Genomic DNA, 27,717 nt, shown 5'->3' on the forward strand with positions numbered 1-27,717 from the left:
CATTTCCATTGACACTGGAGACCTGACTGCCTCTTAGCTGCAACGCTGAGGCCTGGAAAGCTAGGGCTGATGTCATGAGGGGGCCACTCTATATGCCTCAGAGATGGCTGCACCTCTGGGAGCCCCTGTTAAAACTGATCTCAAGCCTGGCCTGCATTACTCAGTGGTTGAGCATCAACCCATGAACCGGGAGGTCACAGTTCAATTACCAGTCAGGGCACATGCCCAGTGTTTGGGCTCGATCCCCAGTAGGGGGCGTGCAGGAGGCAGCCGATTGAAATTCTCTCATCATTGATGTCTCTCTCTCTCTCTCTCTCTCTCTCTTCCTTCCTCTCTCTGAAATCAATAAAAACATTTTCTTTTTTAAAACTGGACTCAAATTCCTTCCCCCCCCCCTAATATGGGTTTATAGTCCGCCTTCAGTCTGCAGATCAAGTTCCCATTTCCCAGTCCTGCTTCTCTCTATGCCACTACCAACACCCCTACCCCTTCAGTCTGCAGATCAAGTTCCCATTTCCCAGTCCTACTTCTCTCTATGCCACTACCAACACCCCTACCCCATCCTCAGCTTCATTAACTAAGCATCCTAGCCCATGACCCCCTCACTTATTTGGAAGCAATGACCTTTCCAGTCCACATGCCATTGCTTTCATTTATCTTTTATCTTTCATGACTTAAAGGAACTTCCCTGAATTAATGATGCTCCAAAACACTGTGCTGCATAAACTCACATAAAAATAAATACTTATTTTGTCAGTGAGTGGACTTTAACTAAATCACCTTCAGTAGTAGTTCTTAAACTTTAGTATGTGTAAGAGCCTACTGAGTCAGACTATCTGGGCATGGATCCCAGGAACCTGCATATTTAATAAAGTCCCTGAGTTGCAGGCTGAATCTCTGCTAGAGGTATGCAGGAAACAGCTGATCGATGTCTTTCTAGCTCTCACTTTGATTTTTCTCTCTCTTTACCTCTTCCTTTGTCTCTCTTTTAAAAAATCAATTTTAAAAAGTTTTTTTTTTATCCTAGCCGGTTTGTCTCAGTGGATGGAGCATTGGCCTGCGGACTCAAGGGTCCCAGGTTCAATTCTGGTCAAGGGCATGTATCTTGGTTGCGAGCACATAGCCAGTAGGGAGTGTGCAGGAGGAGGCAGCTGACCGATGTTTCTCTCTCATTGATGTTTCTAACTAACCCTCTCCCTTCCTCACTGTAAAAAAATCAATAAAATATATATTTAAAAAATTTTTTTAAGTTTGCTTAGAAATAAAGAAAAACTCCTGCTAAGTTTCTATAACCACTTTTAGAAAATGATTAAATGATTGATTAGGAAGAGAACAGCTCTTAATTATGTGGTTGTAGAGTACAGTGCTTTCTCAAAATAGAGGGTAAGTATAATTCATCTGGAAAAATTATTAAAATTGGGTTTCTGACTTGGCAGGTCTGGGTGGAGCCTGAAAGTTTGCATTTCTAAGAAGCTTGCAGAGACAACACTGCCTGCCTGCAGACCACATTTTGAGTAGCAAGGGCCTAGTACAATATCTGATTCATTAAAAGTCTGCCCCACTTCACTTTGGCTCGTTTAATACAGGCCACATGTATTTTCTAAATAAAACTGTGAGCCCTAATTGAAGAAATTCATTACAAAGGCTTTAATTTGTGCCTCTTTCAAACATGACACAAAAGCTTTTTTTCTTTCTTGTGTTACAAACTTTTCTTATTAATATTCCTATGATATTTTAAGCATCTAAAATTAGAAGCTTTGAGAGGAACGTAAGTGCATAACGTTGTGTGTGTGTGGCTGCCGGGTGGTGGGGAGGGTGTGCTGTTTGTTTTGTAAGGAGAAAGTCTGTGTATTTACCATAGTCGTCAGGACGGAGACAAGCTCCAAATGTGTGGTCCGGATGAACATTCATTGTTTCTGCAATGCTAGCCAAGAAAACAAATCCTTTAGTTAAAATACCCACCACATGGCATCCCTGGAATTTAAAATACGTTTGCCATATGTTTTTAATAGCCCATATTTTCTCCTATAACCAAACTATGACATTATCGAACAGAAGGTCTCCAGAGACAAGGAAGAGAGAGGAAAATGTAACAGTAAGTTAAAATGAAATAAAGCTTTACACAAAGTTCCCCCTCCCTCTTCTCCAAATGCCTCTCCATCCCAGAGAACTCGACACTTTTACTGCAACTACAGACACTGAAGAAGCTGACAGATCAACACACAAGGATGGCTTTCTTATTTAATAGATAGAAACAGATCACGAGCCAACATTTACCACAAGAGTACTTTTAAAATTCAATCTACAGACACTCTCGATTTGAAGTTAATCATTAACTTACGGATCTAAGACTCTCCCAAGTTGATGTTGAAACTTTTCTTTGAAATCATCAATTCTCTTGGATACAACCTTCGCTCCTTTTTTCCTACAATATTAGAAAATTGTCAGTTATCTCCACCACCTAAAGTATTTTTGGCTGCAAAATATACATATGGTAAGGAAAATCACAGTATACTTAAGGTCATCAGGAAAATAAATCCAGTTTCAAAATAAATTATATGCTAAAAAGAAAGCTCTATGCTCATTCTTCTATCATTCTACTAGTGGCCCAGTGCACAAATTCATGCACATTGAAAGGAATTAGTTAGGAGAAATACTTTAATTTCACTATTTTCCCTTTTTCTATAATAGAAGTGTCAATCAAATTCACGATCAACAATGACAGAATGATACACATGCATTTGAAGCTTTATTTGTATCATATATGCATGAGTCAATTTAGCCTTTTATAGATATAGAATAAACTTGCTTAATTAGACCTGGTTTTTTGATGTAGCTAAACTTTTTCCAGCCCAGTGAAGCATCCCAACTTCTCTTTCAGGTAATTGTCAGCCACACAGCAGTAAATATCAACACAAAGCAGATTATTATTGTTGATCATGCAGGGAGAACAAAGGGTAAAATATTTAACTGCAGCAGTGTTTGACTATAATCTGTGAAGTGAGAAAATTTGAAGTCATTTTCAAGGTCCACCATTTCTTACTTCTTTTCAGTTTGTTCAAGTTTCTAAACTTTCTAAATCTCTGTTTTCTGGCTAATAAAAAGAAAACAGGATTCCACTCCACCTCCCATCTACCTACTCTAGGACTTCTGTAAGGATCAAATGAGATGAAGCACTGGAAAATTCTTCACAGACATTTAGTTAAAGTGTTAAATGTTTCCACCTGGGCTGAAGAAACTGCAAGGAGGCTAGTCACTAGGGAGATGAAGGTGAGCATTGCTATGTGACCATTACCCAGACAGTCAGACACCTAGCATATCAGCCTTTTATATAGAGAGATTATAAAGGTAAATTAATAATACAATATGAAATTCTAATGAAAGAATGAGAAGGTCAACTTCAATTTGTTTTCAATGAACAAAACCAAGGTGTTAATGTTATTATTATAAATCTAACTTTTAAAATTGCTAAAAGAAAATTAAGCATTAAATAAGTAAATAATATAAAGATAACTTGCATCTAGTAAGCAAATATATAGAGAAATTATTATATTGTCCAGTAATGAAAGAATCCTACCTAATAAAAAAGCAATATGCAAATCAACCATCACTGTGCTACACTCAACAACTATCAGCCACGCCCACCAGCCAATCAGAGCGAGTATGCAAATTAACTCCAACCAAGATGGCTAGAGCTACAGAGAGCAGGAGGGAGGCTTGGGTTTCCCAGGCAACGAGAAAGTCAAGCTTTCCACCTGCACTTGCCGGCCTAGGCCTCCACAAGGCTACAAAGTTTCAATTATAGAAGGTAAACAAATCCAAACAGAAATGGCTGCCAGCCACGGAGTGACAAGAGGCTTGGCTCCGCTCCAGGCTACAAAGTTTCAATTATAGAAGGTAAATAAATTCCAGATGCCAGGGCCTCCGCTTGGGTCATCAGGATGCATGGCTGACCTGCAAACTACCACAGGCCCCTCGCCCAGGCCACCCAACACCCCAAGGGAACCGCCACCCTGATCCAGGACACCCTTCAGGGCAAACCTGGCCCCCACCCATGCACCAGGCCTCTCTCCTATCTAATAAAAGAGTAATATGCAGATTGACCATCACTCCAACACACAATAGCTTCCCCAATGTGGTCAAAGATGGCTGCCCCCATGTGGACACAAGATGGCCACCACAAGATGGCCAGCAGAGGAGGGCAGTTGGGAGGCACCAGGCCTGCAAGGAAGGGCAGTTGAGAGGGACCTGGCCTGCAATGAAGCGCAGTTGGAGGCGATCAACCCAGCAAGGAAGGGCAGTTAGGGGTGACCACGCCGGCAGAGGAGGGAAGTTGGGGGCAAGAATAATACAATATTCTTGCAGGGGAGCAGTTAGACATCAATCAGGCTGACATGGGAGTTGTTAGGGGGTGATCGGGCTAGCAGGCAAAGAAGTTAGGGGCAATCAGGAAGGCAGGCAGGCGAGCAGTTGGGAGCCAGCAGTCCTGGATTGTGAGAGGGATCCCAGATTGGAAGAGGGTGCAGGCTGAGCTGACAGACACCCCCTCTCCCGCTCCCACCCCTTGCATGAATATCATGCACTGGGCCTCGAGGGTAAAATAAACAACAAAGTACCATTTTTAACATAGTATACCAGCATATATATATATATATATATATATAGAGAGAGAGAGAGAGAGAGAGAGAGAGAGAGAGAGAGAGATAGAGAGAGAGAGAGAGAGAGACAGAGACAGAGACAGAGAGAGACAGAGACAGAGAGATAAAAAGACATCAAGAGAGACAGAGTGAAGGGAGACTGAGGAAGAAAATATTCAATATTGGCAAAAAGAATGGTAAAACACTTGCAGATTGCTAGTGCAAACTGCTATAATCCTTTTGGAAATAATTTGGTAATATAATTCAAAAAGCATAAAAATGTTCATTCCCTTTTTTATCTACCTCTGGGAACCAATCACAATAATATAATCCACATAACAAAAATGTAGAGAAGTTATATTTATAAAAATGTTTGTAGCCTCGTTGACTATAATGCAAAAAGAATATAAATATTCAATCATCAAGGGTGATTATATTTGTGTCATATTAACAACAATATTGCATGCAATTTAAATGTTGGTTATTAAAAATACACAGCAATATAAAACTATTTGATGTTAATGAAAAAGAATATAAAGAATGAGGTTGCACTCTGATGAAACCTATGCAGAAATCTATACAGGAAGCCACACTAGAAAAAATGCCTTAAAAATAATAATGGCTGAATTAAAGTGACAAAAATATGGGTGATTTTATTTTGCCAATTTTTTGTAATATAATGTTGTTACTTTATTGTGATTAAATGAGTAATATTTTTTTGAGAACTGTAAAATTATAACACTACTATTCAATAACATAAGAATAAATAAATTCTCTATTGTTTTGCTCAAGACTGAAAACACAATGAATATAAAATTCTTATATTGCATTTTCTTTTAAAACCATTTCCTGTGCTATAGAAATATCAAGCTGAATAAATTTCTGGAGAAGAGTGACACTCTGTGGAGAAACAAAAAATGAAATATAAAGTAATTCAATTCTTATTTCTTCATTTACTTTCCATTAGTTCAAAAAGAAGGGAAAAACAATATGAGTAACAGTGAGAATAAATCAATGGCAATTTAAAGGCCATAATTTAAAATAAATAAAGTTGACAATCTAAAAACCAGCTCCAAAACACATAATTAGGAACATGGAAGAACGATAAGGGTTATTATATAAACCATAGAGTCTATTCTCTCTAGTCTAATAGTGCCTGGATTATGCATCTGGGAGAATCAGAAAGTATCTGTGAGAAGCCATTTATGTCAGAGCTGGTGACCCAGTGCACAAAATTCGTTCACAGGGAGGGATGTCCCTCAGCCCAGCCTGTACCTTCTCCAATAGGGCCTAAACCAGCAGTTGGACATCCCTCTTGCAATCTGGAACCACAGGCTCTTACCCACTCACCTGCCTGCCTGCCTGATTTTTCCTAACCACTATGCTTCCCAGCCTGATCACCTTTAACTGTCTGCCCCACCAGCCTGCTCGCCCCCAACTGCCCCCCACCAGCCTGCTTGGCCCCAACTGCCCCCCTGCTAGCCTTCTTGCCCCCAACTGACCCCTCTGCCAGCCTGCTCACCCCAAATGCTCCCCATGCTGGCCTGTTTGCCCCCACCTGCCCCCCCCACCCCCGCCAGCCTGCTCCCAACTGCTCTGCCCTGCCAGCCTGATCATCCCTAACAGCCTCTGCCTGGGCCCCACCACGTGGCTTTGTCTGGAAGGATGTCCAGAAGGTCTCCTGGTCTAATTATCATATTACCCTTTTATTAGTATAGATATTAATAATTTAGCATTATTACACAACCTCACAGCATTCACTGATCAACTCAGAATAAAGTCCTTTGCATACCAGTAAAAATTTTTCACACACACACTTATTATTTGAAGATTCTAACTGATTCTTCAAATCAAAAGTCATAAACAGAATACAGATGGTAGAGGTAGTTTTACAGAGGAAATATATCACTTAAAAGTTAAGTCTAAACCAAAGTTATGTTAAAATAGTACATATAAGCTAAGCCAGCATGGCTCAGTGGTTGAATGCTGACCTATGAGCCAGAAGGTCATGGTTCAATGCCTGGGCTGTGGGTTCAGTTCCCCAGTAGGGGGCATGCAGAAGGCAGCTGATCAAAGATTCTCATCACTGATGTTTCTATCTCTCTCTCCCAGTCTCTTACTCTCTGAAAACAATAAAAATATTGTTTTTAAAAATAGTACATATAAAATTCAGATGCCTTAAGATGTAAACAAACATGCTTAATTCCAAGTTTATTCTAGAAATCACACCAAAAAGTAGTAAGTTCTTTTTATAGACTTTATTTTATATATTTTATTGATTTTTTACAGAGAGGAAGAGAGATAGAGAACTAGAAACATCGATGGGAGAGAAACATCGATCAGCTGCCTCCTGCACACCCTCCATTGGGGATGTGCCCGCAACCAAGGTACATGCCCTTGACCAGAATCGAACCTGGGACCTTTCAGTCCACAGGCTGATGCTCTATCCACTGAGCCAAACCGGTTTTGGCAGTAAGTTCTTTTTAAAAATCCAACAAATTAGCCGAAACCGGTTTGGCTCAGTGAATAGAGCATCAGCCTGCGGACTGAAAGGTCCTGGGTTCGATTCTGGTCAAGGGCATGTAACTTGGTTGCGGGCACATCCCCAGTGGGGGTGTGCAAGAGGCAGCTGGTCGATGTTTCTCTCTCATCGACATTTCTAACTCTCTATCCCTCTCAATTCCTCTCTGTGTAAAATCAATAAAATATATTAAATTAAAAAAATAAAAAATAAATAAAAATCCAACAAACTGAAGAAATAAATGCTCTATTATTTTAGCAACAATTTCCAATTAAGTTTCAAAATACAAAAATTATGATCAAATAAAACATTGTTCTATAAACAATGTTTCCTCTTGGATAGAGATACATTGAAGACAAATGTATCTGAGATATAATTCACATATAAAACAATATTTTTATTGTTTTCAGAGAGTAACTGTATACCAGTAAAAATCAGGCAGGCCCGGGGTCAACAAACTGCGGCTTGAGAGCCACATGCGGCTCTTTGGCCTCTTGAGTGTGGCTCTTCCACAAAATACCACGGCCTGGGCAAGTCTATTTTGGAGAAGTGGCATTAGAAGAAGTTTAAGTTTTAAAAATTTGGCTCTCAAAAGAAATTTCAGTCGTTGAACTGTTGATATTTGGCTCTGTTGACTAATGAGTTTGCGACCATTGCCCTAGATGTGTGTTTTGTGTGTGTGTGTGTGTGTGTGTGTGTGTGTGTGTTTTAATATATTTTTATTTATTTCAAAAAGGATGGAAGAGGGAGAGAGAAACATCAATGATGAGAGAGAATCATTGATCAGCTGCCTCCTGCTCGCTCCCCACTGGTGACCAAACCTGAAACCTGGGCATGTGCCCTGACCAGGAATCTAACCATGACCTCCTGATGCTTTAGTCAATATTCAACCACCGAGCCACATCATTTGGGCCCAAATAACTATTAAACCAAGATGAATCATAAAGGACTGGTTAATTATATGTGACATGGTTATCTTTGTAGAGATTTGAAAACCCATTATCTAGTCCTAGCTAGTTTGGCTCAGTGGACAGAGTGTCAGCCTCTAGACTGAATGGTCCCACATTCTATTCCAGTCAAGGGCACATGCTTGGCTTGTGGGCTTGATCCTCAGTAGGGGGCATGCAGGAGGCAGCCAATCAATGTTCTCTCTCATCATTGATGTTTCTTTCTCTCCCTTTCCCTTCCTCTCTGAAATAAATAAAAATATAAAAACAAAAAACAACCTATTATCTTTAAGAAATATCAATAGTGTTAACCCCATAGACCAAAAACATTCATACATGGCTTTATATTTGCTTGTAAAAATCACCAAGTAATTTTAGAGTGATATATATACTTACACATACACACACACACACAAATTATCATGATTATTTATGGGGGAACTGGTCAGTTTGGAAGATACACAACTACAACTTTTCTATTAATTTTATGTCTGAAACATATCATTGTATTACCTCTTCAAAAAATAAATCAACCCTAGTTCAGTTGATTAGAGAATTGTCCTGATCAACAAGGTTTCGAGTTCTATACCCAGTCAGGGCACATGTAAGAAGCAACCAATGAATGCATAAATAAGTGAAATAACAAATATCTCTCTCTGTCTCTCTCTGTCTCTCTCTGTCTCTCTCTCTCTCTCTCTCTCTCTCTGTCCATAGGTCATATATCTAACACTTGCCCCAGGATACAATATAATTAAACTTACATTTGTAATTCGTGGAGCCAATATAAACTTTGTGCAATGGTTCGTCCATCATTAAAATGTGGTGTTGAGAGCCCAAACAGGTTAAACCTATGGAAAGTTGACGGGTTATACTTTCGGTTCTTTGCTTCTCCTGTGAAAAGAAAGGGGAGACTTCTGACTTCTGCAATACAAATAACCTTATCTGGAAGAGCACATTATGTTCTCATTGACATTGAAAATGAGAGTAGAACAAAGAATGAAACAGTAACAGTGCAGAGACCTGCACATATTTGGCAACAGATGACAGAAGCATTCTCCCATGTGAAGTAGGAGACTGGCGGGACAAGAGTTCCTTGTATTAATATTTGGAAAGTATGTAGGGAAATGATGAAAAGTGCAGACCCAATTAACATTACCGAAATCCTGAAGATCAGGAAGGTTGCGTGATGCTTTGGGGTCCCAGGAGTCCTTACCATCATGTTAAGATCAGAGAAGTTGGTGTTCTGTACTTGCTTTCACTGAGATTTAGTGACATAATCAGAACACTGAAACCCTCACAGTTCACTAAAATCATTTATCTCATATTAGAAACATTCAAAGGGTGATTGAGAGCTGAGAACACAACAGGGAGGTCTTTATATTTAAGATCTATACTGTGTTTTTTTTCTTTTCAAGTAAAAAAATGTAGCATTAGTTTCTATTTCTAGATTAGAAAGTAAGACTGAAACTAGAGATTAGCTCAAAGGTTAAGATAAAATGGAGAGAAGATATTCAGACTCACTAGTAACCCAAATAAAGAAAAACAATCATGTGAAATTATAATTGGCCTCTCAGTTAAGTAATAATAAAGAAGATTGGCCCTAGCCAGTTTGGGTCAGTGGACTGAGCGTTGGCCTGGTTTGATTCCAGTCAAGAATATGTACCTTGGTTACAGGCTCCTCCCCGGCCCAGGCCCTGGTCCAGGGCTCCTGCAGAAGGCAACCAATCAATGCGTTTCTCTCGCATAGATATTTCTCTCTGTTTTCCACTCTCTCTTCCACTCTCACTAAAAATCAATGGAAAAATATCCTTGGGTCAGTATTAAAAAAAAAAAAAAAGATTGGCAAACGCATTATATGGGAAGATGTGGGGAAGTGAAAATTCTCGTATTCTGTGGGTGTGAGGGCAAATTGGGGAAGCTATTCAGGAGATCAGTTTGGCTCTAAGAGTGAAATTTTTTGATGCTCAGAAGTATAGGAATGTATATTCTAAGGAAATAGATCATAGTCACAAAGATATATAAACAATATTTTTTAATATTGAAAAACACAATATTGAAATGCACATGAAAAGATAACCAAGATATTTCATACAACGGGGAAGGAAGCAAATAGGAAAAAACATTTATACAGAGCAAAACACACACATATACTCATATATGAATGAGCAAATACAGCTCTGAGAGTATCATCTGTGCAAGATTGGGAGCTGTCGAAGATTTTCATTGTACTTTATGTATTTCTCTGTAGCTTGCAATTTATAAAAGAAATATCTATTACTTTAGTAATGATTTAAATTAAGTGTATTTAAAACAAGTTGTAGATGTGTACCTACTGAACAGTGTCCTTAACATATTAAGTTAATAAAAATGTATATAGCAGGTTCCCCAAAAGCATTGAGATTAAGATCACATTTAAATAAAGATAGCTCAATGAACAGTGGATTAGAAAGATGTTTAATATAAAAACTGTAGGTATCTCTGGTGAATGAGATTTCAAGGTCACATTTACTTTTTCATCATTTTTTAGATGTAAATTATACACGATATTATGTATTTTTACAATAAAAATGGAAATAATTTCATTATGAAGAAAATAAGGGCAATATTTAAAAGATTGGGTTTCATGACTTTTCAAGAGGCCAATGAAACATCTGTAAAAATAAGCAATGAAATTAAGTTCTTCAAAATATATTTTTTATTTTTTTTAAATATATTTTTATTGATTTTGAACAGAGAGGAAGGGAGAGAGAGATAGAGAGTTAGAAACATCGATGAGAGAGAGACATCGATCAGCTGCCTCTTGCACACCCCCTACTGGGGATATGCCCGCAACCAAGGTACATGCCCTTGACCGGAATCGAACCCGGGACCCTTCAGTCCCCAAGCCGACGCTCTATCCATTGAGCCAAACCGGTCTTGGCCAAAATACATTTTTTAAATCTACATTCATTTACCTCCAATTGCTAAATGAATCTAAGATACCTCACTGTAGGCTGTCTGTATACATTCATTCATACAGTTTTTTTAAAAAAACAACTAAAAGGCATTGGATTAGATTATGTGAGAGATGCTAAACTTTTCCCCAAAAAAGTAAATAAAATATTTTCACAAGAAAGAAAGGGAGGGAAGGAGGAGGAAAGGAAAAAAGAGAGGGAGAGAGTCAGAAAGTAGAGGGGGTAGAGATAGAGAAGTCAAGGTTGTGAGAAGGAACATGGTGACCAAGCCGGTGGCAGCAGTGATAGTCTGAATGGCAAGGCAGAGACAAATCTCAAGACTAGGATCCTATTGGAGAGTGTAGGGAACGAGCAGATATTGATCATGAAAGAAGAGAATGGCAGATTCCAGACAGTGGAACAATGAGCATAGGATACAAGTCTCGGCTATGATAAAAGTTTAGAAGGAAGAGCACAGACAGGGAGTAAGGTGGTGGAGGAGAAAAAGTAAAGAAATGAAGAAGGAGCAAGGGAGAGGGGTGCCTTGAGCTGCAATCAAGGGAGAGTCTTGCTTCTAGCTAATGGAAGTTGAGTTCATGAATCATTCACAATTCAGCAGCTTTCTCAGGACATATATCAGAGTCTAATTCTCAACCCTCTATCATATCAAGGTTCTACTTAACATCAACACATTAACAATTAATTTGTGTTTCATAGCACTATAAGCATCTAATGCCTTTCAGCTGTGCTGTAGAATAATTCTAGTAATATGTTACTATTAATCAAAATGACTTAATACTAATACCTATTGAGCTTTTACCATATTCCAGGCACTATGCTAAGCCTTTTGCAAGCACTCACTTAATCCTCACAATATTATTATCCCCATTTAAGAGACTAGATGTTAATAGGACAATTAAAATAACCAAGGTCTAAAAGAAAAGCTATAATTTGAACCGGATATATCTGATTCAGAAGTTGTTCACTTTAACCATTACCCAATCAATATTCCTCATATAAAGCTAAGCACTTAGAATAATCCTGACATTTTAAAAAGTATTTTAAAGCCTAAAACCACTAAAACGAAATAACACTATCTACCATTTAATCTCTCTTACCTGTCTTTTTATTTTAATCATACGTACATTTCTACATTTTATATAAAAAATGTGTAAGGACATGTGGCCCCAGCTATGGGGGTTGATGACCTTATTTTTTTAAATGTTATTATTTATTGATCACCCATGATATGCCAGGCACTTGACTTTATGCATTGTCTCTTTTATTCCTCTTCACAAATATAATAGTCCCATATTGGCAGGCCTACTTTATACTGGGGGACACTTACCCACATAATAATCATTGTGAGAAACAACATATAGGTCATGCCCTTCTTCTCCTTCTTTAAATACTTCATGAAAGGGTTTCGGTGGATTCACCACATCTCCAGCAGATATATCTGAAGAAAGAATTGATCACATCAGTTTTAAGGTATTTTAAAAATCTATTTATAGCCCTAGATGGTTTGGCACAGTGGATAGAGTGTCAGCCTGGAGACTGAAGGGTCCCGGGTTTGATTCCAGTCACAATCTTAGGGTGCAGGTGCAAGAGGCAGCCAATCAATGATTCTCTCCCATCATTGATGTTTCTATCTCTCCCTCTCCCTTTCTCTCTGAAATCAATAAAAATATATAATTTTTAAATATCTATTTATATTTAAATTAAGTAGAACAAATGACAAAGGTAAGCTGAATGCATAAGCCACATGGCCGCCCTAGAAGAACATAAAGCCAATATAAATGAAGATTTATTAAGATTGATGGGACATCATCTAGATTTTACTGTTTTAGGAACCCTCATTTGACCTGGCTCACTCCTTGAAGTCTGAAGAACATCAAAACTCTATACCAGTTAACCATTTAGGTTGTTCTGAGCCATATTCCAAGCCCAATTAAATTCCCAATTCTGAGATTCTCCAGACCATTTTGATTTTCGTTTGCTCCAGACTTCTCATGATGATCTAAGTAAATTTGAATCACAAATCCGTTTCAAAAACCCTGATGCCCTGTGGGGAAGCCTTGGTGCAAATTTTGGCAGCTGTAGACTGGAACATACACCCTGAGTCTGTTTAAATCTGAATATCCATCTTCAAAGTAGCCAAAAGAGCCAGGGAAATCACTAGAATCAGAAAGAAATTATTCTTTCTACTGATCCCAAACCATAGCTATAACTTGTTTCTTTAGTACCTGTTTTCTCAGGAGTGGTGGCCCACAATAGTGAATCATTTTGTTTTCATTATTTTACATAATGATTTTAAAATATAATTCCATTTACAATTTTATTCTTTCAACATAACAACATAGACTACTACTAATAATATATAATAATATAATAACTAGAGGCCCGGTGCACAAAATTTGTGCACTCCCTCAGCCCAGCCTGTGTCTTCTGGCTAAGCGGTGCTCCCCCTGTGAGAGCACACTGACCATCAGAGGGCAGCTCCTGTGTTGAGCATCTGCCCCCTGATGGTCAGTGCGTGTCATAGCAACTGGTCATTTCATCAGTCATTCCACTGTTTGGTTGAATATAATTATAATAAACACATTAACTAAATATATAACCATTGATATCTATCATACAATTAATATTAATATGTAATTTATATATTATAATAATTATAAAATAAATCTATTTATAATTTCACTCTTCCCTTTTAACCTAACAACATGTTTTCTTTCTTTTGGACTTTCTGCTAGAACTGAGGTCTGTAAACAAACAGTTAAGAATACCAGCCCTAGCCAGGTTTGGCTCAGTGTATACAGCATTGGCCTGTGGACTAAAGGGTATCAACTGCCTCCTGCACACCGCCTACTAGGGATATGCCCGGAACCAAAGTACATGCCCTTGACTGAAATTGAACCTGGGACCCCTGAGTCTGCAGGCCAATGCTCCATCCACTGAGACAAACCGGTTAGGGCTAGATGTGCTTCTTTCACATTGATGTTTCTCTCTGTCTTTCTCTCTCTCTTCCACTCTACCTAAAAATTAATGGGAAAATATCCTCGGGTGAGGATTAACAACAACAACAAAAAGAGTACCAGAGGGTGGTCATACTCAAAATAATATTTTTTCTTCACATGTACTTCTTTCTACTAGATGAACCACTATACTTATTAACACACACATACACATTTTGGAACATGATATATTTAAGTGAGGTATACCTAGACAGTACTTTTCTTATTAAATGAGCTAGTCCTGGGGTGTGATCAGAGCAGGGAGCCCGAGAATGGCTCCTCTGTTTACAACACATCCAATAGGAACGTGGGGTACTCTTCACGGGGGCAGAACACTCTGACCTTCCTGTGACATGACACCCTATACATGGAAAAAAAAAAAAAAAAAAAAAAAAAAAAAAAAAAAAAATGAGCTAGTCCTAGACAGCACTTATGATATCATTACTGTAATACTGTAATCTCATGCCTACATAAATAAAATTTTTAATTCTATTTTTTAAAAAGATATTTTATCAGTTCTAAAATACATTTTCCGTATTTCAAATTTTAACTTAAGATCTGATACAATAAAATACAACTGAATATTTTGCATTCCAAGGGAGTGGCATAATTTATATCCAGTGTGGATGTTACTATGTTAAGGAAAGAAATCTGATGGGCTTTTTGGTGAAAAAAGTCCTGGAACGGAGCCTTAATGGGTGCAGAAAGACAAAGAGAACTGAATTTCTCTGCAGGACAAAGATGGAATTTGAGGTCTCCTGTAAAGACTCAAAAGAGGGTAGAAATCTGAAAAAGATAGTAGAAGATAAATGTGAGAAGCGTGTAAAGAAAGGTGCTTGACAACAGGGCAGGAAGCTGGGGCTTCAGAAGAAATAATGGCCTTGATCAATTAAATTATACATCGTTGTTTGTTGAAATATGTGCTCCACTCCCTCTCAAAATGAGAAGACAAGTCTGTTCTATACACTGCCTATGTTTGTTAATATGTGGTACACACTGGGGATCTGCATGTGCAGAAGGAGATGTCAGCGTTTACCAATGGCAAGGAGCTTTATTTGTTGCTTGACCTACTTTATGGAAGAGTTTCGTAAAGAGTTCAGATGTATGAACACATCAGGGGTATTGCAAAGAAAAAGAAAAAAACATCCACAAATGGACGTACAGGGAGACGGGATTGCAGCCAACTTTCCCAATGTCAACTTTCCTGTCATATATATATATATATGACTGAAGAATGAGAGATGGGATCATACCAACAAAGCTACTCTTTTTCCTGTCATATATATATATATATAATTATTTATTGGCTGCTTCTTGTATGTGCCCTGACCAGATGGAATTTGCAACCTTGAAACCTTGATCCTTAGCATATGGGGATGACACTCTAACCAACTAAGATACCCAGCCAGGACTCTCTTTCCTGTCTTTACATCATCTCTACTATGCTCACCGAATCTCCACTTCAAAACCTGAACTTTTACTGCCTGGCACACATAAACTCTAAGGTTTCTGGGACTAAGAGTAGCTTTGTTGGTATGATCCCATCTCTCATTCTTCAGTCATCATTGGTACCACCACCACCACCAAACAAGGTAACAATTGGATATTTAATCCCATTTTCTGAGAATTATTTGCCACCCCTCCCATCCCTTATTTTATTTACTACCTCTGATGACTTTTGTTCCAAATGTCGTATTGTGTACATCCAGGCCTTTAGGTAATCCTGGTGATTGATCATGAGATTTTCCTAATGGTGCTCGTTGATTACTGAAATATATTGATTCCTTTTTATCTTTAATTTTCTGTTGGTATGTTGTAATAGGCTGTGGGTTTATCAATACGTCTGCCTAAAGAAATCATACAAAGCACAGAGGTAAGAACAAAGGAAGCAAACATCTAAAAGCTGACACTCTAAATCACATGTGTCAAACACAAGGCCCACAGGCCAAATCTGTCCCGCCAGGCCTTGCAATGTGGCCCGCACCACGCTGTCATCACTGCACTCCGCTGCGTTTCCATCACAATGACAGTTTATGACTGTTCAGTAAACCATTCGGCCCGCGATTTAGGCTGGATTTTAGATTTTGGCCCCTTCTCTGATTGAGTTCGACACCCCTACTCTAAATCAATAGCTAGAGAAAGGAAATATGATTGTAGAAAAACAATTCCTCATCACTGCTTTGCTCACTTTCAAAGGAACTGTAAGAGAACTGTATGAAGCTTAAACATACCTAAACATGAACTTTCAAAGGGGTTAAAAGGTTTCAGTGGGGTTAAAAGACTTATGAGAGGAGCACCCAGGTTACTTGACTCCAATATTCCAGAAAAAATGGGAATGCCAAACAAAAGAAGCACATGAATTCAACAAGTGTTTTTTCTGAATCTAGATTGTCCATTCAATGAATGGACAAATATCTAAGCACTTTGTAGTACCTCTAGGCAATTATCACCCAGCCTTTGTTGTTCCCTATAAAGCCTGACAGCATTCCTTATTACTGTCAGAATATGGAGTGCAATTTGGCTTTTAATATTTGAGGAAAGAGCCAAAACCGGTTTGGCTCAGTGGATAGAGCGTCGGCTTGGAGACTGAGGGGCCAGGGTTCGATTCCAGTCAAGGGCATGTACCTTGGTTGCGGGCATATCCGCAGCAGGGGGTGTGCAAGAGGCAGTTGATCGATGGCTCTCTCTCATTGATGTTTCTAACTCTTTATCTCTCTCCCTTCCTCTCTGTACAAAATCAATTATATATATATTTGAGGAAAGAATATCAAGGTTGTAACTTTAACCATTAATTTTTCCACCTGGGAGGGGGAAGAAGAAAGTAAGGGGAAAGACAGGAGAGTTGCCAGATTTTTTTTTTTTTTTTTTCAGTGCTCAAAATGTAGAGTGGAAAGGAGAGTGGAACTGATGGTTTCATTAATACCTCACTTGTGAATTTTCATCTTGCTAAGTCAATATACAGGGGGGAAAAGAAAAAGAAGTTACCGGTTCTGAAAGTTTAGATCTTATTCCATGTGTCAAATACTGTGCAATTTGAGGGTCATTTGCTCTGCCATAAAATACTCTTTCGGCTCCAGCAGGTGGATATCTGAAGTTGTAAAATTTTTTTGCCTCGGGTGGAGTAATTGGCTACAAATAGTGAGACAAGAAAATAAAATTATCAAGTGCAGTTTTTAAAATATTAGGACTAAATTATATCAGAGATTGTCAACCAGTGTGCTACAAGTACTTTTGAAACATGCAATACCTGACTATTTAGTCAGGGACACTGACTTCTTTTCCCTTAGATTGTCAAATAAAAAATGACAACATATAAGTACAACCAATGGACACAAAACTCTGGGGAGGGAGGGCATGTATGGGGGGGGGGCAATGGTATATGTACACAGATAATAATTTAATTTAAAAAAAATTTTTAAATGACAACAGCCAATGCAATAGCCATCTGGTATGGCTGAACCAAACTTAGACCTATTTTTTTTTCAGGTTGGCAAAAATATATTTGTTTGGTGTGCCACAGAATTTTAGTTATTAGTTTATGTGCGCCATTGTTATTGGACCCAGAAAAGCTGTTATTGGACAGCCCCCTGAGTCCAAGGAAAACGGCTGTCCCCTCCTCAGTTTTTATCAATCTCGTAGGAAAGATTTCAAACGAGTGACAGTGGATAGTGGTATTGTAGTATTGAATGTATTAAGGAAGCAAAGCAAGCAAATTTATTAAGCAAGCGAGGCAAGCAAATTTATTAAAAATGTAGTTGGCATAAACCACAAGTGAGTGTCCAGCTAATATGGGTGTCCTGCTTGGTGGAGGTTTAGGGTTTTATACTTCTTGGTCTACAGATTTCAAGGTTCCACTGCAAGATATCATGGGCACAGACTAGATTACTTTGTCATGGCTTTCCCAGAAAAATCCCAAGACTGCTGACTTCCTTGTTCAGTGAGTGAGATAAAACTACCCCTTTTCTCCTTCTCCCTTACCCCCCTCACCCCCATCACCTGCCTTAGCAGTTCCAAGGTGACTTAAGCTATGTATTTTCTTATTAGGGAGGAGAGGTATTAAGCATTTGCTCTCAAGTGCCCTTGGTTGGGGAAGATAAAAATTCCTTGCAAGCTGCCCCTGCAAGCTGCCCAAACTGTTTGGCCTTCTTTAATTTTCTTGTCTCAGTTTCTCTAGTTCCACTTGTCCTGGCTTACTGGCCTGTCTCACCATGATATGAAAAGAAAAAGGTTGAAAATTGCTGATCTATACCAATCAATGAACCCTTTCATTGCATGCATATAGTAAGCACATGGCTTACTATATGCTCCAAATAATAAAATTTCCTGAGATTTGGGTTTTTTTTAATGGAAATAAACAATTTATTTTAAAAGTTACATTTAAGAAGTACCCAGGTTAGAAAGCATACCATAAATATTTCCTTTTGAAATAAATGGAATCCCTTCTTTGGCTTTTTATAAAGCTGGAAATCATAGAACTAGAATTTTCACTTCCTTGGATAAAATCTACAGAAGCCCTCAAAATACGATAGACTCCAAAATACAATAAATCCAATAAATTAACTTTAAACAATCTGCACAAGGAATGTTGACAGTTGTCTATCTTCTAATGCTCCCATTCAAGGTAAAAAAATATAAACACAAATGCATATTGAAAATGCTCACCCTTGGAAGTTTTTCAGTCAAGCAGGCTGCAACTCTGTCTCCAATCGGAATAACTTTCCCTGCCTAAGAACAACAACAACAACAAAAAAGTCTCACAGTTAATCATTGTGGGGGAAATGGAGGGTGAGGGGTAAGGAAAGGTAAGAAGGGCTTGGGGGGTAAAATTCTGAAGAATGAAATTTATTTCAAAATTACCTATGCTTCTAATGCTACAAAAGTTACTTTCAGTTACTTAACACAATTGAGGGAAAAGGTAAGAACAAACTGCAAATCTAAAGCAATCTTAATATATAATATAAACATTAAATTCTAAGTATATATAGTGATAGCATTGTAGTCCAATCACGTGAGCTCTGTGAAAAGCTAAGGGAATCAATGTTCAGTAATAATCTTGTCAGAGTTCATATCAGTACAATGGGAACATGGCTATGTTCAAGCTAAACTCAAGATAAAATGTTAGGTAATTCCAAGCATATGGGTGTGTTTGTGTGGGGGTATATTTCCGTCAACACCCTAACTTTTGGTATATAACACCCAGGGGCCCAGCTCCTTCAGTGAATGTCCACGGTTCACTAGATTCAAATTTGGATTTTATCTTTCTTTCTTTGCCCAAGGCAAAGATTATAACTGTTCGTTCCCAGCAATGCACCGCTTATCTATTTCCCTTTTATCATTTCAAAGCAGCTGACAGTTATGTCTTAGATCTCATCTGGGTGCTCTTTAGGTCTGGTGCAGAGATCTTGGCCTGGGAATTTTTCCTTTGCCTTTCTTCAATTAGATTGCCCATTCTCTCATCTACTCCTCCTTTGGGTTTACTCCCCCATTTCCCTGAAGAAAATTCTTTACTCATTATAATGCGTAAGAAGCCAATTACGATTCCTTACATCCTTGAAAATTATTTTACTCTTACATTGGTTAATAGTATGACTTGGTATAGATTACAAGGCAGCAAATATGCAATTTTCTTTCTGAATGTTGAAGGCATTATGCCAACGTCCTTTAAGAGATGGCCTTTGCCTGTCTGGTGTGGTTCAGTTGGTTGAGCGTTGTTCTATGCACCTGTTCAATTCTAGGTCAGGGCACATGCCCAGGCCACAGGCTCGGTCCCCGGCAGGGGGTATTCAGGAGCAGCCAATCAATGTTTCTCTCTCATCAATGTTTCTATCTTTCTCTCCCTCTCCCTTCCTCTCTCTGAAATCAATAAAAACGTATTTCCAAAAATAACAGTAAAATAAAAGATGGTCTTGCTGTTGAGAAGTCGGATGCAGTCCTGAATTTTGTCCCATGGTATGTGACTTCTTTCCTCCCCTAAATATGGTAGTATTTAGAATATATTGGCTGATATCTGAACTCAAGCAGGATGGCTTCCAAAGTCTACTCTGAAGCAGGATATTCTACTGCCTCTGTATGCACTATCTACGGGGAAGAGGGCTGGCTTTACTCCTGGCTGCTGGCCCTCCAGACGCCTTTGGGAGAGGAAGCTAGGGAAACGGCAATATAAGAAGTACATTTTACTTTTAATGCCCCATTTTCAGCCTGGAGATGCCCCCTGTATTATCTTGGGCTTGGTGTCTTTGAGGCCAATAACCACTCTGGGAAAATAAATCCACAGTTTCAGAGGAAGAGAGTGGAAGCTGGTGTAGAGAGGTAGGGAGTTGAAGTAGCACGGGATGGAAAGGAAAACTGGAAACCGAACTACACTGAATATGAACTTTCAATCCTTTGATTTTAAGATCCAAGCTTTACTATACCTTCTCCCAAAGGCTGAGCTTCTCAGAGGTTGTTCCAGGCAAATTGGACCATTTCTGGTGGAAATTACCACCTGATTATCCTCAAACTTCATTGTTTTCATGCTCTGCAAAATCAGTGTTGCCATATCTCAATCTTCCTATTTTCTAATATTTATTGAAATTTCTTAATTGTTGCCGAAACCAGTTTGGCTCAGTGGATAGAGCGTCGGCTTGGGGACTGAGGCGGTCCGGGTTCGATTCCGGTCAAGGGCATGTACCTTGGTTGCAGGCATATCCCCAGTGGGGGGTGTGCAAGAGAAAGCTGATCGATGTCTCTCTCTCATCGATGTTTCTAACTCTCTATCTCTCTCCTTTCCTCTCTGTACAAAATCAATAAAATAGATTTTAAAAAAAAAAAAGAAAAGAAATTTCTTAACTGTTGTCTTCTCTTCTGTTTTCTTTTTCTTGTGGCTTGTTTACCTTCATTCATGTTTTAAAATATATTTGTATTGATTTCACAGAAGAAGAGGGAGGAGAGATAGAAACATCAATGATGAGAGAGAATCATTTATCAGCTGCCTCCTGCATATTCCCCCATTGGGGACTGAATCTGCAACCCAGGAGTCAAACCATGATCTCCTGGTTGATGCTCAACCACCGAGTCACACCAGCCGGGCTGGTTTATTATAAAAAAAACAAACAAACAAACAAAAAACTACTGAAGGCCCCAGAAATCAGGAAATTCTGTAATGACCCCATTCAAATATCACCAGTTATCCCAATACTGTCCTTTATAAAAAAAAAAATTTCTCTTTGGCTCTCAAAGGTGTTTCAAGTTCATATCATACTGCACTGGCCCTAGTCAGCCATTGCTCCAGAGAGTCCTGATTCTTTTTATGGACAAAAGGGGCCATATGCTAATCTGACAAGCTCAGGGAAGGCCAGTATGGTGGTCTTGCAAACTCAAAGACCTAAAGTAATCAAAAGGATGGTCAGAAATTAAACTTTAACTAAAAGCAGTTATGGTGGGTAGTCACCTCCTAGGCCTGTATCTTCCCTGACATAGTCAAATAACATATCACCTAAATGTCAGAGCAACTTCCCTTTTTACCAGACCCCTCAGGGCACAGCCAAATGCCCTGGGTGCCAGGACAGATAGCACAAATTTCTTCACTGTTATTGCTATCATGTTAATTGTTGACTGTTAACTATTCTGTACCAGCCCAAGTAAAAGTATGTGTCTATCATTTTACTCTTTATCCAATCCCAAAGGTTTCTCTCACCCACTCTCAAACCCTGCCCCCATTTGCTTTCTCCTGCCTCTCTAGTCTATCATCAATGGATTTCTTGTAACCCACCTAGGTCTCCTCCTTGATTACAATGTATAAAAATAGATGAAAAACCACCCTTCTCTGGAGCATTATCCCAATCTGTAGAGATTCAGCTTCCTGGCAATTGTCAATAGTTTGGCTCAAATAAACCCACAAAAGTTCTTTACAGACTTGAATGTTTTTACCTTAACACTTTCAATAGAACGATATTTAGAAATTAAGATCTATATTTTGGTGTGCTCATTATTACTAGATAAACATTATTTTAGGTCCTCTGAGAAGATAGAATTAGGAAATGTGTGTGTGTGTGTGTATACACACACACACAAGCCCCCACACAATAGCATCTGTAACAATTCTATATTGTTTAGTTAAATGTGTGTAAATACATAGATATGGATTTTGACATGGACACACAGAAGGACAGATACAGAGACATAGGTATAAGTATAGGTATTGCATCACTTTCCACCAATACCTCCAATTACTACCCAATACAGAATTATTTCTATCCTCATATTTATAGGGGTTTTTTTTCCTCTATGAGTGAGAAATCTGGCTCCTATTGTCCTCAATATATTCACTTATCTGTTCAGGCTTCTGTATGTAACCAAATTCCCACTGCACTGACCTACTCCTTGCTCATCCACTTCCTTGCTCAGTTCCTAACCATACCAGTGTCATCTCATATGACTACGTCCTCACCATTCCCCAATATTACAGCTTTCAGTGACCTATTTTAATTCTTATACTGTTAGTTTTCAAGATTTAAGTCAACTTAGGAAGGTTAATAAAAACCAGTCTTGCCGAAACCGGTTTGGCTCAGTAATAGAGCGTAGGTCTGCGGACTGAAAGGTCCCAGGTTTGATTCTGGTCAGGGGCTTGTACGTTGGTTGCAGGCACATCTCCAGTAGGGGGTGTGCAAGAGGCAGCTGGTTGATGTTTCTCTCTCATCGATGTTTCTAGCTCTCTATCTCTCTCCCGTCCTCTCTGTAAAAAATCAATAAAATATAAAAAAATAAAAAATAAAACAACCAGTCTTGGTTGCTGAAGAGCCAATAACCCATAATCATGTCACCTTCTACTCTCTAAACTCAGTGTGGTTTAATATTATGGTTCCATCTTCCCACTGGGCATTGGCCAAGATCACCGTGTCTTACCCATAGATATTCCTAATTCTGAATATCTCAGGAAAAGATGCGATAGTATCAATTTCTTTCTGCCCAGAAGGCCCTGAACCCATTATGCAACCACCCACTTCTCAGAATTCTGCAGAGATTGGATCTTTACAAATTCATACAAAATAAGAATTTTCAGTACCAGGGCTTACATAACTAGCAAGTTCTCACAAGATTTACTGGGTGACTCATTTGCTTCTACCCATTTCTCAAATATCCTTAGTATAGAACAGGAAAGAAAAAGAAGGCATTTATTTTACATGACTTTTACCATATTATAAAATCATTTGTCTGTTTGGTCTTGAGTAGCTCTAAACTCTAAGTTCCTAGAAAGTAGACACCTTATCATTTTTCAGTTTTGTAGCCACAGTGCCTAACATACTGTCTCTTTATTGTAGGCACTATAATTGGTAAGCCTTTCTTTAAACCTTTCCTTCTTTCTTCCTATATCATGACCAAGTAGGGCTTAGGCCAGAAACATGAAGATTGTTCGTTGTTAGAAAATGAAACATTTCAATCTGGAAAGATGTATTTCAACCAATGGAAATAGCTCAAGGTCTATTTCTGATTTTTAAACATTCTTAGCAAACTGAGAGTAGATATAGGTGTCCTTAATTTGACATATCAAAATATTCAGCAAAAATTATACTCAATAGTGAAGCATTAGAATTATTCCCATTAAAGTCAAGAAAAAAGCCTTATGCAATGATATAGAAAATATAAATGAGAGGCATATATACTAAAGAAAAAAAGATAAAAGCATCAATATGATTGTTTACCTAAAAAATCCAAAAGAAGGTGCTGGCTGGGAAGCTCAATTGGTTTGAGTGTCATACTGCTATGCCAAGGATTCGGGTTCAAACCCCAGTCAGGGCACATTCCAGAATCAATCAATGAATGCATAAATAAGGGGAACAATCTCTCTCTCTCTCTCTCTCTCTCTCTCTCTCTCTCTCTCTCTCTCTCTCTCTCTCTCTCATCAAAGAAAAAATGAAAAGCAATACAAGCTGTTGACCAAAAAAGGGAGTTGCATGTAAATGGAAAAAGAAACATGAATATTAGAATATAAAATGTCTCTAACTGGTTTGGCTCAATGTATACAACGCCGGCCTGAAGACTGAAGGGTCCCGGGTTCGAATATGGCCAACGTCACATGCCCAGGTGGGTAACAGGTTCGATCCCCAGTGTGGGGCGTGCAGGAGGCAGCTGATCAATGATTCTCTCTCATTATTGATGCTTCTGTCTCTCTCTTCCCATCTCCCTTCCTCTCTGAAACCAATAAAAATATATATTTTTTAAAAAAAGAATACATGTATCTCAGTGAGAGGATTGAGAGATGCAGACTAAGGAATGAAATAAAGGTCACAGGAGAAAAGTAAAAATCAAGAGGAACTACTGGTGTGCACAGAAAAAAACAAAGCCGACATCTAGAAAGGAAGGCAGAGAATCAGAGGAGACTGGACAAAGTAACAGCTGGAAAGAGTCCAATGGGACAAGGAATATCAGAATCCCAATGAAATGTTGGCAGTTTAACTCCACAAACCCAAACAAGTATCGTCAGTTTATCATCTCTATGACGATATGGCCATACCTAGTTCCCAGGGAAAATACTAGAAAAAAAAAAAAAAAAAGACTTACGCTTGGATAGCACGGCATTCGATCAAAAAATTTCCCAGTGTAGATGGGTCTGATGCGATCTGAAGGTTCCACTCCAGGTTCAAAGTTTTCAGCCTCCATTTCCTCTTCGGGTTGTTGGGCAAACTGGCACTCAGAAGGTTCTATCACCAAGCCTGTTGAGGGCTCTGTATTCCCCACTGCATCTGGCTCCTCTGGTTGGGGCAGCCCAATGTCCACTTCCACAGGACACGTCATCTCTGCACTGGGCTTCACCACCACACAGGAGGGCTCTTTTCCCAGTTCCTGGCTAGGTGCCACACCCAAAGCCTGCTGTTTGTCCACGGAGGCCCCAAACCCTTCAGGGGCACCAGCCACAGGGCCTCTCCTGCTCCCCAGAGCCTGTGGGCTTCCACACACCATACCCAAGGGATCCCGTGTTCTCCTTCCAGACCCCTTTACCAGAAGACACTCATTTTCTGGCAACATACCCAGGGGAGGTCTTGTTTCCTGTGAGGCTGAGACCCTGGTGACTCCTAAATTACTCCTCTCCATGGGGGTCCTCGAAAGATCCTGTCTTTTTAATCTAAATTCAAGCCCTTTGTTCAAGTTCAATGGACATTTTGTTTCTGATGATGCCGTCCTCTCCTCATATTTGCCACTCTCCAAGGGTCTCTCCCTCCACCGGAAATCTTCTTTTCCTAATCCTACTCTGAGCCCACACTCTGTGGGAGATACTGTTCTCCAGAGCACCCTCCTCTCTCCTAAATCATCCTTTTCTTTGTGGGTTAATCCAGCTCCCATGCTCAGGGGAGACGTCCCCTCAGACACCCCCGTGCCTCCAAAAGCACTAATCTCTAAGGGGTAACCTCTACCTGTCTCAAAGGAAGTTCCCAATTTCGTCCGGGGCTCTGACCCTTTGGGGGACCCCACTCTCTCGAAAGAGCACATCTTCACTCCCCACTGCTTTCTCCCTACCACCTGACACCTATGGAGTTCACAGAGGAAAAGGAGCTCAAGTTCTGTTTACCGCGTTGCCTGGGAAACTGGGGTGTGGCTAGGCGGGCAATTCTTTCCCTGAGTAACCCTGTCCATCTGCCCATCTCTCTCCTCCTTACTTTCTCTCTTATTCTCTCCCTCCCTCGCCCCCCTTCTTTACTGGATTTAGATGGCAAGAGAACTTAAAGAATGTGCTCTTGGACACTAGAGCAAATGCTCACCAACTTCTCTGGTTTCCCAGGATGGGATCAGCCATGGGCCTCCTCCTGGCCATTGGCCTATTCATTTTACTGGTGATCAGGGAATAAATAATTCTTTCTGTTGGTGATCACTAATTTTAGGTCCTATCTTATGCAAGTGCATGCACACTGCATTTAGTTCTTTTAGCGCTAGAGAACTACTTTATTATTAAATGATTACATTTAAGTTATATCTGACAGCTGTGGTGTAGAAATATCTTAAAGTATTTGAGAACACTAACACTTTAGTAACTAGGCTTTGAATGACATTTGAAGTAAACATATGATGGAAGTTTAATATATTAAAGTTTGAGATGTGTTACACAAGAATGCATGTTGATTTTTAATTTGCATATTGGTGTTTTAAATAGACTGTGGCAAACTCAAACTTTGTCTTTGGAGTTTGGGATTTTCTTTAAAAAGAAAATCCTCAAACTTTGTCTTTGGAGTTTGGGTTTTCTGTCAGGTTTTTTTGTTTTTGTTTTTTGTTGTTTTGTGTGTGTGTGTTTTGTTTTGTTTTAGTGTGACTGGCTGAAGAGTAAAGAATAGATTGCAAAGGCAAGAGTATGCATTAATTCCAGTTTATATAAATGCTGTATAGCCGAGGTGTTGGGATTAGGTCACGTTTGGGGGATTAAAGAGTTTTTGGTGATAGAAAGGACAATAGTTCGTGGGAGAAAGAAGGAAGAACTGAAGATGATCCTGCCCTTCCAAGTCTGGTGACTGGGAGGCTGTTCATACCAGTCACCACGCAGAAGCAGGTTGGTGATGGCATGGGCTTGATTTCGGACATACTGTTGACATGCCAAAATGGATGCGACATATCCATTTTCCTAATCCTTCTTGGGATTGTCTATGACTAACATGATATTAGCACAACCCCTTGGGGATAAAATGCCACAGATACCATTTACCTGTGACACATTACGTTCTTCTAGTTAGTAATTGGGGAGTGAACCAAAAGACTGGCTGTTCAAGGATTCAAATCATCTTCATTGCATAATGTTGACTGAGCACCCACAGGATATCTTATCCCAAGTACACATCCTAGACAATCAATACTGATGCCCTCACAACAGAGCTATAAATGGCACACAGCAAACTGAAAAGCAGCCATTATCCTGAGTGAAAAATCAATTTAACAATCTAGCAAATCACAAAACAAAATGTGTTTGTTTTACTTCAAATGCCTGGCCAGATGCTGCTTACTGTGTGAGATTTAACCAAAGCAGCCTATCTTATGCAGGTCTGCAGTAGAGGGTAATGAATGTTTTGAGTTGTCTTTCTCTAGAATTTGTGCTTAAGAAATCCAGTTCTGGCCGAGACCGGTTTGGCTCAATGGATAGAGCATCGGCTTGGGGACTGAAGGGACCCGGGTTCGATTCCAGTCAAGGGCTTGTACCTTGGTTGCGGGCATATCCCCAGTAGGGGGTGTGCAAGAGGCGGCTGATCTATGACTCTCTCTCATCGATGTTTCTCTCTATCTCTCTCTCTTCTTCTCTGTACAAAATCAATAAAATATATATATTTTTTAAAATCCAGTTCTGGGGCTGGCTTGCAGGTTAGAATATAATTTCATCACCTAATCCGTGTTGATTTTGGACAAGTTACACAATCTCTGTGCCTCAAATTCTTTCCCTCTATAACAGGTATGCCTCATTCATTCATTCATTCATTCATTCCATAACCAATACTGCAAAAGACTCCAGACTGCCAGGCCCTGTGCTAACCGGACATTGGAGAGGACAACTTCAGGTAACTTCTATGAAACATTTAGTATAGTAACCCATGAAGGAAAACTCTGAAAGAAAAAGAAAAAAAAAAAAAACTAGCCATTATTTTCGATGTTGTCCTGTGCTCCATAAAAATAGTAAACTCACAATAAAAGCAAGTGAAAAATTAAAAATAA

The 27,717-nt window shown here is 39.2% G+C and overlaps 1 protein-coding gene and 1 non-coding gene across 4 annotated transcripts in view; one reads left to right on the forward strand and one right to left on the reverse strand.

The window, feature by feature from the left end:
* EFHB (EF-hand domain family member B) overlaps positions 1-27,131 on the reverse strand; it is a 40,918-nt gene extending 13,787 nt beyond the window's left edge. For all 3 annotated transcript variants that reach the window (XM_036431583.2, XM_036431584.2, XM_036431585.2), the window contains exons 1-8: positions 24,595-27,131; positions 18,718-18,780; positions 17,041-17,184; positions 15,722-15,902; positions 12,387-12,497; positions 8,867-8,996; positions 2,342-2,425; positions 1,857-1,924 (exon numbers count right to left, since the gene is read on the reverse strand). In XM_036431583.2, coding sequence (XP_036287476.1) covers positions 1,857-1,924; positions 2,342-2,425; positions 8,867-8,996; positions 12,387-12,497; positions 15,722-15,902; positions 17,041-17,184; positions 18,718-18,780; positions 24,595-25,521 — 1,708 coding nt within the window. In that variant the 5' untranslated portion in view covers positions 25,522-27,131. The remainder of the gene's footprint in view (positions 1-1,856; positions 1,925-2,341; positions 2,426-8,866; positions 8,997-12,386; positions 12,498-15,721; positions 15,903-17,040; positions 17,185-18,717; positions 18,781-24,594) is intronic.
* Positions 14,299-14,424, forward strand: LOC118715816. The gene has a single exon (XR_004986969.1). It is a non-coding gene; the product is annotated as a small nucleolar RNA SNORA11 (small nucleolar RNA).
* Positions 27,132-27,717: the final 586 nt, after the last annotated feature.

This window comes from Pipistrellus kuhlii, unplaced genomic scaffold (genome assembly GCF_014108245.1).
Source record: "Pipistrellus kuhlii isolate mPipKuh1 unplaced genomic scaffold, mPipKuh1.p scaffold_m20_p_11, whole genome shotgun sequence".
In the NCBI taxonomy this organism is placed as follows: Eukaryota; Metazoa; Chordata; class Mammalia; order Chiroptera; family Vespertilionidae; genus Pipistrellus; species Pipistrellus kuhlii.